The following is a 15,975-nucleotide window of genomic DNA, read 5'->3' on the forward strand; positions in this document are numbered from 1 at the left end:
CCTTTGAAACAACGTTATCATCTTTCAAGAAAATATCCCTTACCATTTGGTTAGTCAATTTTTAAAGTCCTATCACTGGTCTTGCATGAGCCTTCAGATTTGAGAAGGATTCAAGTTCCAAGGAGAATGAGAACATCAATGAATAGAACAGTCAAACTTTCTACTCACAAGTGTAAATATTTAACAATCTTTAGCAATCCCATTTCCTTTGTGGTTATGGAATACACAATATCTGCCTGATTTTAAAAGAGGAAAAAAAAATCTGTTCTAACAAACTCTTAATGCAACTGACAAGGGAGAGTGAGTATGGAGACCAAAATAAATACAGCATTTACAAGTGAAAAAGTTAATAACAGGTTTATAGGCAATCAAGATAAAAACATCTGAACATATGGAATAACTCTTATTTAGCAATATATAGAAATATCAGCTCTATACTACTGCTTTTACAATCTCCTGAAAAATACAAGTTCTGAGAAAATTTCTGATGTACTGCGATACATAAGTATCAATACACCAGAATACAATACATTTTTCTAGGAAAGTAAATACATTAATTTTGAAGGTGAAATAATCACTGATTTTATTTTTAATATCTAATATTATCCAATAAATAACAGCATGTAAATACAAAACAAATAGACTTTTCATTCTAGTTTTAAATCTAAAGCTCTTAAAATCTTCAAACATCATGTCTTAAACAGTTTCTCTCAGGCTTCTGAATATAAAGACTATACCTTTTCTTATTTTCATGAGTATTTTGGCACTCTCCTATTTTTAATAATTCCCTGTGCAGCTGTAATCGTTCCATTTCTATAATTCTCAAGAGATCATCACGTGACTGTAACTCACTTTTCACTTCCGAGAGTCCTGCTTCCATGGCCTAAATAAAAACATCAAAAAAATGTTCAATGTTCGTATCTGGATACCATGATGTATAGTATATTTAAAAATATTTAACATCTATGAACCAGCTTAATTTCAAATAAACTGGTATTTAGTCCTTTTTTAGTCCTTTGCTGGCTCTGTCTTACAGAATTTCATTCCTTCATTCATCTATTCAACAAATATTTGCTGTGCCCTTATTATGTGCTCAACACTGAGGATACCAAGACTGTTCTCAGTGAGCTCACAGTCTAGTGATAAAGAAAAGACAAAGAATAATCAAATAATCACACAAATATGGTCACATTGTATGTAAATTTGAGAGAAGCATAAAAGTAGGAATAAACGATTAATGTGTAAAATTCAGATTAATGCAAATAATTACCAATTTAAACAAGACGATAACCAACAGAGTGAGTTGTAAACCATGGTCTATGGTTCCCCTATTGCCCAGTAGTAGTCCTACTTTATCTGGCAACTGGAGACACCAGCAATCCTGTGAGCCCACTGTCTTATTTTGTTGACAAGAGGCTTGAGCAAATTTAAAACCTGTTGGGAAGGGTCCAATCAGAAGAGAGGAGGATTAACAGTAATGGTGTGGGTTCTTGAGAAGTAGGTAGGGTAGGTCCCAAAGCACCAGGGGAAGAGTTGTGTAAAGCAAAAGGGAAGAAGGCAGGAAAATGGAATGTAGACCAGCATATGCATCTGGATATGGAGAGAGAAGACAGTGGCTCTTTGTTGGCTTCTATTTCCCTTGGGAGGTAAAAAAAGGCAATGTCACTGGAAGGAGAAGGGGAGGTGGGGGCATGGGAGTGATTTTTAAGAGTGGAGAAGGTTTGAAATGGCCTGCAATGGGAATGGGAGAATTAGCTGAGTGGAGCAACAGAGTGGGATTCCTGCCATGTTGCGTGTTCATTTGAGATCTGTGACCCTGGCCTGTTGAGAGTGATTTTCTCCAGCAGTACTTGGCTGTTCTCTGGGGGCAAGGAATGGCAGAGTGCTTCCATATCACTGGATTTCTTTTACTTGCTTCTACAGAGAAACTATTATTTATTAAGTGTACCTGACCTAGGTCATCAAGTCCATCGCCACTTTAGTAGATGAGGAAATTGAGGGCCATACTTGGTCCAAAGTTACATAGCTTACAAGCGGCAGATTTTGGAAAAGAAAAATCCAGGTCTTTTGTCTACTAGTCCAGTTGGAACATTCAAGATGCAAAAATAATTTGTTTCAAGCAAAATAAGTGACATAGACCTGTAGCTTGCTGGTAAAGACAGGGTTGGGTATTATGAGGGCAGGAGGTTCCTCTGCTAATAAAGGCTGCAGAGAACACTACAGATATTTTTAAAAAATCATTTATTAATAATTTTTTGTATATATCATTAATAGATTTATTTGAATATAATACACATCCCATAAAATTCACCCATTTAAAATGTATAATTCAGTGGGCTTTAGTATATTCACAAAGCTGGGTAAGGATCACCGCTAATTCCAGAACATTTTCATCACAACCAAAATAAACCCAATACCCTTTAGTAGTCACTTTCTATTTTTGCTCCCCATCACCCCTGGCAACTGCTATGGTATGTTCTGTCTCTATGGAATTACCTTTTCTGGACATTTCACACAAATGGGGTCATACAATACATGGCCTTTGTGACTGGCTTCTCTCACTCAGCATAATGCTTTTATGGTTTATCCATGTTACGGCATGTATCAGTATTTCATTCCTTTTTGTTGATAAATAATATTTAATTGCATGAATATACTGCATTTTGTTTATTAATTCACCAGTTGATAGACATTTGATATTTCTTCTTTTTGGCTATTATGAATAATATGCTATAAAATTTCATTACAAGCTTTTGTGTGGACATATGTTTTCTTATTCATTCTTACCCCCAAATTCACAGAGCCTAGAAATATCAGTATGCAGACAGCATAGGATATATGAGTTCCCAGCTAAACTTTTTTTTTAACCTAAGCCTTAAATTTGTATTATTTTCTGGGAGACCTCGAGACCCCGGTTCAGTGAAGGACCTAATTGCAATACTTTGGCCCCAGAAGTTCCTGGCTGACCTGGAAATAAGAGTAAAAATGTATTCAAATGGATGATTTAATAAACTTGTTTGCATAAAGTCACTGCTTCAAACAGTGTGGATTTTTCAGATGAGGCTAAAATTTCAAAAAGGAACAAACAAAAGAAATGTGAAACAATAGATTAGCAAGTAGAAAAACAAATTAACTTGACGTGAATGTCATCCATGACTTTGCCCAATTGAAGTAGGCACCATCTGTGCTCCCTGTCTTGCAAATTTGCCTCCGGAGCAATCTAACTTGGAGCTGGGGGTAGACAGCTCGGTCTTCCTTCACTTGGGGCAGGGGAGCATAAAAGGGCTGTAACTCCAGGCCAATGAAATGCAAAGTCACCATGGGCTGGAGTTAGCTAAAAGTCTGTAAAATGTTTACTCTAATTAGAAAATAATACCTAGAAGAGTGATATTTGAAGATACTCCCTAACCCCCCTAGGGATAGGGCTCCCTATCCCTAAGGAAAAAAAAAAGCTTCTTTGTGATCTCGCTACACAGGTGAGAGAATTTATGTCAAAATGGAAACTCTTCATAATACAAATCAATAATAATGATTTGACACATTTTTCTAACATGAATGAATATGCAAAAGATTTTAATTATAATTGACAGCATTATGTAAATTGACCAGGAAAGTACAAGAAAAGAGGTTTTGTTGATATTGGTAAATTGAGAGTTGTTCTTTGATTTATGCAATATCCCTTTGAATTCAACATTAATAATACCAAGGTGACACAAAATTAGTGAATTTATTTAACTTAGATGTGGTTGGCATGCATGCTTTTGCATAAAAGTCAAATTATTTATTTGTCAATGTGGATGCAAATAATTAGGAAAATGATTCTTTGGTACTTGATTCGGTTACTAGAACACTCTCAAGTTTGTTTGGAACAGCTGAGGTATGTAAATCTGCTTTTTTAAAAAGTAAACTCAATCCTCCACGTGAGGCTCAAGCTCATGACCTCAAGATCAAGAGTCACATGCTCTACCGACTGAGGCAGCCAGGTGCCCCTGTAAGTCTACTTTTTTAACTGTACATTTTATGAAATCTAAACACAGATCAAATATTTCCAGTGACTACTTGGCTTCCAAATTGAGATATGTTGTAAATGTAAAATACACACCGGAGTTTGAAGACTTAGTATGAAAAGAAATGTAAAATATCTCATTATCTCAATAATTTTACACTGATTATATGTTGCAATGATAATGCTTTGAATATATGTTGAATGAATATAAATAAATTATTATTATGTTTTAATTTCACCCACTTCTTATGACTTCTTTTAATGTGGTTACTAGAAAAACTTAAATTCTATTTGTGGCTTGCATTCTATTTCCACTGGACATTGCTGCTCTAGTCCCATAATGACACACTGACAAACAAAAAAAGGTCAATTTTTTTGGCACAGATATTAGAAAAATGCAGGACAATTTCTTTTTGTCATTAACCTCCAATAGGAAATGTTGCACATTTTTAAAATGTGAGTGTAGTACAGCCTAGTAAATAATTCTATGCAACGGAATTAGTATGTATACTGACACATTTCAAAGTTGTGGAAAGACAAGTGAGAAAAAAATTCAGATGCATCTGGCATTAAAATATGCTGTAAACTAAACAGAATTTTATATACAATAAGTGACAATAATTCAAATTGAAATGGTTGCCTTTTTAAATTCATGTGCAAGATGTGGAGCATTGTCATATGACAGTTTTGCAAAAAGAGAAGGGAAACTTCATTCTAAATATATGCACTGGTTAAGTGATTAGTTACCTCCAATTATTCCCATTTGGTAAAATATAAATTTTGCAAAACAAGTTTAAGGCCCATCTGTTTAGTTAGAACTTTGCCGAATGGTCTGAGAGAAGCAGTGATTTTTAAACCTTCAAATCAGCTACCAAATAGTAATTAATTGATCTCCTCTTATTTAGTGTTGCTTTAAAGAGAATGAAACACAGGTCAAATTTGGAAATAAAACAGGGAAAAAGCTAAATAAAAGCATTATTTTCAGCATTTTTTTCCCCAAATGCATCAAAAATAAGTAGTGTTTTTTTGGGAGTAGAAATCTTATGTTAGCCATCTTGAAGTTTTTGAAACAAACTACTTCTCAAAGATCTTTTCATTAAAGCTGTAACATATTTTTTGTGTAAAAAATATTCCAGGATAATTCGGTTAGTTTTTTTTTATGTTTTATGGGTTTTTTTATGTTTATGTTTTTTATGTTTTATGTACGCATATACAAGACATATTATATATTACAAAACAACTTGATTATTTAAATACAATTTGATACATTTTAATACATTCTTGTTTGTTCTCATTTCATTATTTATTTATTTAAATTTTATTTTTTTCCCTATATATATTTTTTATTTTTATTTTTTTAATTTACATCCAAATTAGTTAGCAAATAGTGCGACAATAATTTCAGGAGTAGATTCCTTAAAGCCTCTTACCCATTAAGCCCATCCCCTCTCCTACAACCCCTCCAGTAACCCTCTGTTTGTTCTCCATATTTAAGTCTCATGTTTTGTCCCCCTCCCTGTTTTTACATTATTTTTGCTTCCCTTCCCTTATGTTCATCTGTTCTGTGTCTTAAAAGTCCTCATATGAGTGAAGTCATATATTTGTCTTTCCTCATATGAGTGAAGTCATATATTTGTCTACTTATTTTTGACTAATCGCTTAATGTAATACCCTCTAGCTCCATCCACGTAGTTGCAAATGGCAAGATTTCATTCTTTTTGATTGCCAAGTAGTTTTTTTTTAACAAATGTGGTTCTTGTATAAAATATAAAATGGAGATTATTAGTTTAAATTTAATAATGATCCTAGATCCAAGGATAATTAAATCTTTTTTTTTTTTTTTTTTTTTTTTTGTGAACCAAAATCTGTAAAAAGAATTTTGGCAAATTCTCTCATAGCAGTTGGTAAATAAATAAATATCATATTAAAATAAAAGAATTAATCCCATGTACAATGTGGCAGGATGGGGGAATGAGGAGTTTCCCCAAGACTAAAAAAATAACCCCTGGGAGTTTAAGTGGCAGAAGATCAGAAGTGGAAGTCTGCCCAGACAGTGACCTCCAAAGTATATCTTAGCATGAGAAAGGAACAAAGTGGGACTACATAGGGCCAGCTGACTTGGGAGAATTGGTAGAAAAGGCTGAATGCTTGTAGGTGGTAGATAAAACCATAGAATGTGTCAAGTAACTGGGATACCCATGAATAAGAAATATACATTTAGTAAAGAAATTGGTAATGACCAATTTATGAATGCTGGATAACCTTAGTGATGCAGAAGAGCAAAAGAGAGAAAGAGAGAAAGAAAGAAAGAAAGAAAGAAAGAAAGAAAGAAGGAAGGAAAGAAAGAAAGGAAGAAGGAAGGAAGGAAAGAAAGAAAGAAAGAAAGAAAGAAAGAAAGAGAGAAAGAGAAAGAAAGACAAGATTGTTGGGTTAAGAAGAAAATTAATTCTTGGAAAAATCAGCAATCCCATCTGCCAATGTGGAGGTTACCTGAAAACAAAACAAAACAAAACAAAACAAAACAAAACAAAACAAAACAAAACAAAACAAAACAAAACAAAACTCCAGGCTACTCTTTGGTAAATGATTATGGTAAAGGGAACAGTGATAGATCACACGGAGGGCCTCCCTGGAGTAATTAGATTGTTGAAACCTTACTAATTTCCTGGGTCTCCAACCCAGGATTCCTGCAAGTCAAAGGGGCACAGGGTCAGAGAGAGTAGTGGGGACACAGGGTGGCGTGAGGCTAAAGGGCCATGAGTGTTAGGCATAGAGATCTGTAAGTGAGCGCTGTTAAACTGTACTGGTAATGATTATTATACTGCGGCAGAACCAAAGTTCATTCTGGTGGGGTAGGGTATTTAAGGGATTACTGAATTTACTCATCAAGTGAGAATTACTTAGTAAGAGGAAATACGAATTGAAGTTACACATGTAATAGAAAATTATGTAATCCATACACCTGTTGACTCATCATTTATACAACTCATGGGCAAGATCAATTGAGAAATAAATAATCACCTGGCACTGTCTTTGGTACATTTTCAGTTCTTGCAAAAGCTTCTGATTTTCATCCTGTAACTTATTCCTGCTTAATGCTATTTCACTCACAGCTGATTTTAGTTTTTCAATAATGAACTCATCTCTTTCACTGGCTTCACAACTGTGATCCGGTTCGCACATCAACTGAGGAACTTCTGAGCTGCCGTCTTCTATGCACTGTTTTTTACCATTTAGTTGAGTTTGGTAACTTTGTGCCTGTTTCTGAGAAAGCGAAGACTGTGTCGATTAAATGGAGAATATCATATTTAAGCTTACATGAATAAAATTCAAGAATGATAGAAAATATTTAGGAAAAATCTTTAAATATGTTTATAATGAAGTTTCACTCTTTGTAATTCAGTCTTGGGTTTTTTCTAAAACTTCAGTTTTGGATGACATAAAGAGAAAATACATTTGTATAACCTCAGAGTCAAGATGCAGAGTAGGGTAGGAAGCCTGGGGTAGGGGAGTCTTATTACGCAAGAAAGAATATTTACAAGAGGAAAATTGTGGATGTCATTACACAGTAGTTGAAAGTATCTATATGATGAAAAATAAAATAAACAATTAAACAAAAGCAGTTGGATTGTAGGAAAAAGCAGTCAACACAAGTAACAAGCGTTAATAACTCTTAAGGTACAGAAACTTCTATACATCGATATGAAAAAGAGAAATAACACAAAAGGAAAATTGGCAAAGTTTGTAAATAGGCAATATGCAGAAAAGGAAATGAAAAAGGCTCAGAAGGATATGAAGAGGTGCTCAACCTTGTAAGTAGTCAGAGAAATGCAAAACAAATCAAGCCAATACTACTATCAGTCCGAGTTGGGAAAAAATAAAAAGACTGCTAACATTCCATGTTGGTGAAAGTATGGGTACTCCCATAGACTGCTCATGAATTGTACATCACTATAATCTTTTGGGAGGTAATATGCTAGTATTCATTTAAAAATCTGAATGAACATAATACTCTGTGGCTCAAGAATAATTTCTAGGATTTTTAATCTAACAAAAGAAAAGTACTAGCATTTAAAGATGTCTATCAGAGGATATTTGTTATAGTATTATAATAGCAAAAAACTAGAAACAACCTGAATGTTCATCAGTAAGGAGATGACTGAAAGAATTATGGTATATCTACTATATACTATGATATATATATGGTAATGTAAACCATATACTATCAAATATTATGCAGAACTAAGTAATGACTTGAGAGAGTATCCATACGGAAAGATAATTATTATTAAGTAAAACCACAAAATTCTAAAAAGGAAAAATATATAATTTCTCCCAAATCCACATTTTACGTGTGTGTACAAACAAAAGAAAAAGTATGGAAAGAAAAACACCTATTAAGTGTTTGTATTAAACGGATAAGAACGGGGTAGAAGATGAAGCTATTAATTTTACATTATTTTGTATTGTTAACTCAGAGAACATAATAAACATATAATTCAAGTAACTTAAAGAATGAAAAATAAGAAACAAAACCCAAATCAAACAAAAACCATAGTTTCTCACTGGCTTTGATAAAAAATTCCAAATTCCTTAGATGAGACTTTAAGGCTTATTATAACCTGCATCCAACTCACCAGCCTTACCATCTCCTACCTTCCCCACCTTCCATACAGACTCCCAACCAGTTGGCTCATTTTCTATACCCAGAATTTGCCTTTTGCTCTCTTGCTTCGGTGATTTTGCTGTTATTTCCACCACCCCAAACATATTCTCAAAATACTGTACATCTTCTTCAAGGTCCAGCCCCAGTCTAACCCCTGCTGTAGGATATTTCCTCACTATCTCAGCCCCAATATCCCCCTTTCTCCTCTGAACTCTAAAAGGGTTTCCCATTCACTTGCTATAAATTATCTGTAAATATGTATGTGTGTTCTACCTCTAAGCTGTAAGATTCTTGAGGTCAGAGACCAAGCAATCTCAGACTTTCTAAGCAACTTGCCCGTAGACATGCAAAAACATATGTTATTTAATGACATGATGATAATGGACACTTTAAAAAGTACCATCCTTTGAGACACGTGGACTAAATTCACCATTAAAAATGTTCATGCACTTGTGACTTTACCCAGTATTAGACCTGTTCTGGTTATTTTCCTGTGGTTGGCATTTCTCTCTGTAGTAAGATTATGAAGATAGCAATAGTTAACCTCTAATTTTTTTCTAAGTTAGAGGATAGTATTAGATAATGTACCTGAAACTGATTACACTTCTCAGATAATAATTTTTGTTGAGCATCTAAAGAAACCAGATGAGTCTGATACAGTATCTCTTGCTTGTCCCATTCTCTTGACTTTGCTCTAAATTCCTTTAAAAAAGTGGAGGTACAAACATAAATTGAGGAGAATTATTCACTTAAAAGCACAATGAGCAAGGCTTCTTTCATTTGTACATTTTCATTCTAAAAAACTATACCCATTCTTTTTCCCCATTAGGAAAACAAAGAAACAAAAAAGTATTAAATCACTCATCTTGGATTTATTACTAGACATAGCTTCTAATTCTTGTCACCAAACCTGTATCCTCGGTTTTGGTTGGTTGGTTGTTTTTATGGGGTGGGGCTTAGACTGATTTAGTGACTTTGTCAAAATGTGGGCAAGGTTGACTTACACTGTTCTTACCTTTCAGATATGCTAATATTCAGCATTACCCAGCCAACAACCTCAATCTTGAAAATAAGTATTTCTCAGCATGCTTTAAGAGGAGGCAGGAGCATTAATCTTAGTTCTTTACAAGTTCTACAACAGGTAGAAATGAGCTCAAGAATAAGGCCAAATAAGCTAGAAATATGTGTCACAGACATATCAGCATGTGCTCATAACAGTCCTGGCTTTCTTGATCTTCTAGATGTATTGGTTTCAAGACTAGCAAGCCGGCACAATATATCCAGTAGTTATGGGACCACAGAGAGACCTAGAGAGCTTTATGAGGATTTTTGTAGAGATTGGAGGTGTCCTACCAGGTTCCAGAGGGTCTGTAGAACTTGCCTAAACCTCCAGAGTAAGTTCTCCATGCTGAAAAAACTTCTGGGTCTTCAAGGTTGCGAGTAAGTCAAGGTCATTAAAATTAGAGTTTCTAGGGGAAGCTACATTATTATATATGTGTTTTTAATCCTTTACTAAATACTGGAAGATGGAACTAACATTCTTTAGTGATTGTTATATGTCAGGGACTCTACAAACCTTCACTTGTAAGATGACTTTAGCTTTTTAGTATGAAAATTTTCATACTTGCATAAAAGTAGAGATTAAAAAAAAACTCCCATGCACCCTTCACCCAGTTTGACTACCATCAACCTGACCATCTTTATTTTGCCTCTCTCTCTCCACACTTTTTTGTTGAGTAGTTTAAGCCAACTTCCAGACCTCATGTATTTTCACCCCTAAATGCTTCAGTGTGCATTTAAATATACATACACACACACACACACACACACACACACACACATACATATATGTATATGTATGTGTGTGTGTGTGTGTGTGTGTGTGTGTGTGTTTCTCCCATAACCATAATGTCACCTATAAGGTATTTTTAACCCTATTTATTGGTGAAAAAAATGAAATCCCTGTGAGGCTAACAACTTGCCTAAAGGTCACAGGGCAAATAAATGCCAGTGCCAACTGAGCTAACCTGAGGAAGACATGAAACTAGCTTGACACAACATGCTCATTTCTTCAAGTTTTTGCTCAAGTAGTATATTCATGGAACGTGAATGTTCATAGTTTAACACAAAGGATATGGCTTTGGGAATCAATCAGTCAAGAAGTCAAGAAGTGTTTTAAACTGTCATATTCTTCCACAACAACATGCTCTTTCTCTTACTAGACCAGTGAATAATATTTGTCCCAAAGGAAAAACATGCTTGGATGTAGACTAAAACTGGAACAGCCCATCTCTTACATATTAATTTGTCATACAGCTCCAAGTAAAAACAGGTACATGAAATGTTTCCATAATTACACAGATTAAACTACCTACAGAGTGTGCTTAAAAACTTTTATATAAGTACAAACATATCAGGTCATATTTTGCTACTAATTTCATCTATAAATTCGTGAAATATATTTTATGTAAAAATTTGGTTCCCTAAATGTAAAAGTGTTCACACAAAGTACTTCATATTAATTTCAGGCCTTTTTTTTTGTATGAACAATTTATATGAATGTGGTTCTCCCATAAAATCCCATAAAAAGTCAACCAGAAGGGTAACCAGTGACTTGATCTCTGCATTTTTAGGGAAAGCATATGTATTACAGGGCATATCTTTGGGCATCTTCTATGAAACCAGGATCTTTCTGAAGACAGTCTGGTCACACCACCGTCAGCAGGTGGTTACGCGAGGCGCAACTTCCTGTAGAGTCAATTTTACATCATGATGGTAGTAATTTTGTATTTAAAAAAAAACCCGGTACATTATTCAGCAGAATGTAAAATCTACAGGAATTTAAAAGCTAAAACGCAAGCCTTCCAGCAAAGTTGTTGCAATAGGCTGGTTTTAGGGCTGTGATTTTAGATTTTTTTTTTCTTTTAAAGACATTTTGAAGGGAAAGTTTGAGAAGGATTGTTAATTGCAGAATAAAATGATGCAAATGAAACAGGACAATGATAATTAGACAAAGAGGAAGGAGATAAGAGGCATTAGACCAGGGAAAGGGGCAAAGCTGGGCTCAAATATGGGGAGTAAGAGAAAGGAACAGATCAAAGATTCTTGGGTATTCACCTGGGTGACTGGGGTGTACCAACCATTATCTACCAGTGAAGTGGAAGAAAGGGAGATCATTGGCTGGAGATCAGGGTGGTGGTTGCTGGGGTTTAGGGCTTGAGAATAAAGGAAGAAACAGAGTGGGCTAACTTGATAAGGGTCAACTTGAGGCCAATTAACACACAATAATGGAGGAGCACTGGGAACTACGCTAAGGTTAGAGAAGAGGAATTTATGGTAGAACCTGTCTGTTACATGACCTCTAGCAGAAACCCTCAAGAGCATTAGGGAAGAAAAATAGCTGGTTTGTTTTTTTCCAAAGTTGGGAAGTTAAGGGGTAAAAATAAGTGCATTCATGACACAGTAAGCCATTTTAGGGACGGAGGGCTATTTTGGAGTGGCGCCACCTCTTTTAAGAAAAATACCCCTGAAACTTCGAGCACTGTTCTGAAAACTGTTAGGAGGCTTCATTGGGATTTAAGTACCTAATAGTTAAATAGCCATTAAAAGATTTATTAGCTATTCCATTTAACTGACCCCAGGGATGTCCTTCAATTTCACTCAACATCTGCAGTTTCTTTGAACTCTCTTTTTTTTTTTTGGCTCTCCAAAAATGCTGATCTGTATAAAAGATGCATAAATCAAAGTGATGTTTTAATTCGCTAAGTGCCTAGAGGGAAGGTGCGCTAAGAAAATATATTCAACGAGAAGCTGATTTGTAATGGTGTTTGTTACCACAGCCATACATGCCATTGTGTACACCAGAGACAAACAGCCCACGACAACAGCAATCAATCCTTCTGATGCGTGAGGAAACTAAGGAAATACATACAGCTCACCTCTAATTTCTGGTTCAGATTGCTCAGTTCAAAGGGTATTTCTTCTCTGGGGTGCAGTAATTCTTTTCTCCGAACTTTACTTTGTTTCATCTGGTGTAGTCTCAGTTTCTCAAAGCTATTCGTCAGTTTGGAAAACTGTATATAATAGAAAATGCTCACGTTTTACCATTACTGGTGCTTCTAACTTGATTTCACTGGAGTTCTTTCTTGGGCACGTCTTTGAAAATTTAAGTCATGATTAGAAAATGCGGTAATGCTTGAATGTTCTGATTAGTGAAGACAGAACCAGTTATTAAAACTAATTATTGAAACTGAACACAATTCAGTTTTCATGTAAATCTGGGACCTGATGAACTGCACAGTTAAATGATTCACTTCATAAATGTTTTATTTAGTTCTGTTTTCATTTGTGTAGCAAAGCTCACAGATTTTAAAAACCAAGTTTTTTCTTTTACTTAGTGCCATCTTGTGTTGACAATTTTAATTTCACTAGCCCCATGTATAAGATAACAAGTGTATACTTTATTAAAGAAAATTGAATACTTAATTTAAAAGATACAAACAGCACAAACTACTTATCGATCACAGTTTATATAAATTTAAGTATCAAATTGATATCAACTTTTTCGTACCAATAAGGAAGAAAAACTTAGACTCTGTACTATTTTTTCTGTTTCTTGTTATACCTTCAAATAATAGATTAAAAGCAGCATGCTCCATAAAGTGAAGAAATTTCTATATAACTGTTTATAAGAGTTTTTTGGTTTTGTTTTAAATTTTGAAACAATTAAAGATTCACAGGAAGTTGCAAAGATTTCGAAGAGAGGTTCTGGGTTCTTCCAATATCGACATCTTGTTGAACTATGGTACAATAGTAAACCCAGGAAACTGACATTGGTACAATATACGTGTATAGTTTTAAGCCATCTTATCACACGGGTAGATTTGTGTGACCACAACTTTGATCGAGATACAGAACCATTCCATCAGCACAAAGACCTTCTTGCCTTTTTAGTGACGCTCGTCTTCCCACTCTTAACCCTTTGGCAAGCACTAATTTGTTTCTATTTCTAGAATTTTGTCATTTGAGAATGTTCTAAAATGGAATCAAACAGTATATGACATTTTGAGATTGGCTTTTTTCAGTCAGCATAATGCCTTGGAGATACACGTGTGTATCAATAGTTCATGCCTTTTTATTGCTCAGTGTTATTCCATGCTATGGATGGAACTAGCATTTGCTGGACCATTTACATATTGAGACATTTTGGATGTTTCCAGTTGTGGGATGTCACAAGTAAAGCTAGGAACAATTGTGTCTACCTTATCTGATATTAATATAGTCACATTTGCTTTCTTTTTCTTTCTCACATAATTTTTTAAATTGAGATATCATGCACCTACCATAAAGTTCACCCTTTAAAATATAAAATTAATTGGTTTTTAGTATATTTACAAAGTTATACAACCATCATATTACTAATGTGAGGGTATTTTTTATTACCTCAAAAAGAAACCCCATAATATTAGAATGATTACACATTTCCTCCTGTCCCCAGTCCCTGGAAACTACTAACCTACTTTCTGTTTCTTTATACTTGCCTATTCTGATCATTGCATATTAATGGAATCACACGTTATGTGGCCTTTTGTGCCTGGCTTCTTTCCCTTAGCATAATGCTTTCAAGGTTCATCAAGGTTGTAACATGGACCAATACTTCATTTATTTTATGGCTGAATAGTATTCCATTGCATGGATATGCCACATTTCACTTATCCATTCATCTACTGAAGGACATTTAGGTTCTTTCTACTTTTTGTATATTACAAAGAATGCTGCTGTGAACATTTGGGTACAAGTTTTTGTGTGGATATATATATTTATTTCTGTTGGGTATACAACCAGGAGTAGAACTGCTGGATCATATGGAAACTCTGGGTTTAACTTTTTAAGGCACTGCCAAACTGTTTTTCCAAAGTGACTGTGCCATTTTCCATTACGACTGGCAATGTATGGGGTTCTAATTTCTCCATATCCTTGCTGACACTTGTTATTGTCCCTCTTTTTGATTATAGCTATTCTCGTCAGTGCAAATAGGTATCTCATGAGTTGATCTGCATTTCCTTAATGACTCATGATATTGAGAATTTTTTCATGTGATTATTGGCACTTGTATACCTTCTTTGGAAAGATGTCTATTCATCAATAGACATATCTTTGCCCATTTTAAAGTCATGTCATTTACTTTTTATTATTGACTAGTATGAGTTATTTTTTAGTTCTGGATACTAGTCCCTTATCAGATATATGACTTGTAAATATTTTCTTCCACTTTGTGAGTCATCTTTTCACTTTCTTGAAGGCATTCTTTGAAGGACAAAGGTTTTTTTTTTAATTTTGGTGAAGTCAAATTCATCTAACTTTTCTTGTACTCTTGGTGCCAAATCTAAGAAACCACTGCCTAATCCAAAGTCATTAAGATCTACTCCTATTTTTTTTCTAAGAGTTTTATAGATTTAGTTTTTACATTTAGGTCTTTGATCCATTTTGAGCTAATTTTTGTCTATATCTAGGTCTTACTTAGTTCTTTCACATGTGGGTATTCAGTTGTCCCTTTACTGTTTGTTGAAGAGACTATTCTTTCTCCACTGAATTATCTTGGCACTGTTTCTGCTTTCTTTTGATTAATATTTGCATGGAATTTTTTTCTACCATTTTACTTTCAACTGACCTATATAGGTATATCTGAAGTCAGTTTCTGGAGCAGGACATATAGTTGGGTTATACTTTCTTAATTTACTCTGTCAATCTCCATCTTCTAACTGATGTATTTAGGCAATTTCCATTTAATGTAATTATGATCTATCAGAGTTTAAGCCTTACTTTTTTGTTGTTGGTGGTTTTTTTTCTTCTGTTTTCCAGTTTTTTGGTTTCTCTATTTTAGCCTTTCTGTCTTCTTCAGGGTTATCTGAGAATTACTTAGAATTCCATTTTGGTTTATCTATAGTGTTTTTGAATGCATCTGTTGAATAGTTTTCTCAGTTGTTGCTCTAGGTATTATATTTACATAACTCACTACAGTCTACTGGCGTCAACATTTTACCAGCCCAAATGAAATGCAGAAGTCTTACTTTTCCTTATGTCCCTTTGACCTGACCCATTTAGAGCATTATTCTCTTAAGTATTTCCTCAACATACATTAAGAACCACATTAGACACTGTTATAATTTTGGCTTTAGCTGCCAAACAATTTAGAAAACTCAAGAGAAGAAAAGTAGTATGTTTACCCATTTCTTAATTCTTCCCATTGGTTTTTCTTCTTTCCTAATATCTCAAGATGCTTTCCTCATCATTTCCTTACTGC

General features: G+C 34.5%; 1 protein-coding gene across 3 annotated transcripts in view; it reads right to left on the reverse strand.

Moving 5' to 3' along the window:
- Positions 1-15,975, reverse strand: part of DEUP1 (deuterosome assembly protein 1) — an 82,280-nt gene that overhangs the window by 41,189 nt on the left and 25,116 nt on the right. For 2 of the 3 annotated variants that reach the window (XM_047823853.1, XM_047823854.1), the window contains exons 5-8: positions 12,611-12,745; positions 9,261-9,374; positions 7,028-7,270; positions 738-883 (exon numbers count right to left, since the gene is read on the reverse strand). In XM_047823853.1, coding sequence (XP_047679809.1) covers positions 738-883; positions 7,028-7,270; positions 9,261-9,374; positions 12,611-12,745 — 638 coding nt within the window. The remainder of the gene's footprint in view (positions 1-737; positions 884-7,027; positions 7,271-9,260; positions 9,375-12,610; positions 12,746-15,975) is intronic. The other variant, XM_047823855.1, reaches the window with a different exon arrangement.

The sequence above is a fragment of the Prionailurus viverrinus genome, chromosome D1, assembly GCF_022837055.1.
Source record: "Prionailurus viverrinus isolate Anna chromosome D1, UM_Priviv_1.0, whole genome shotgun sequence".
NCBI lineage: Eukaryota > Metazoa > Chordata > Mammalia > Carnivora > Felidae > Prionailurus > Prionailurus viverrinus.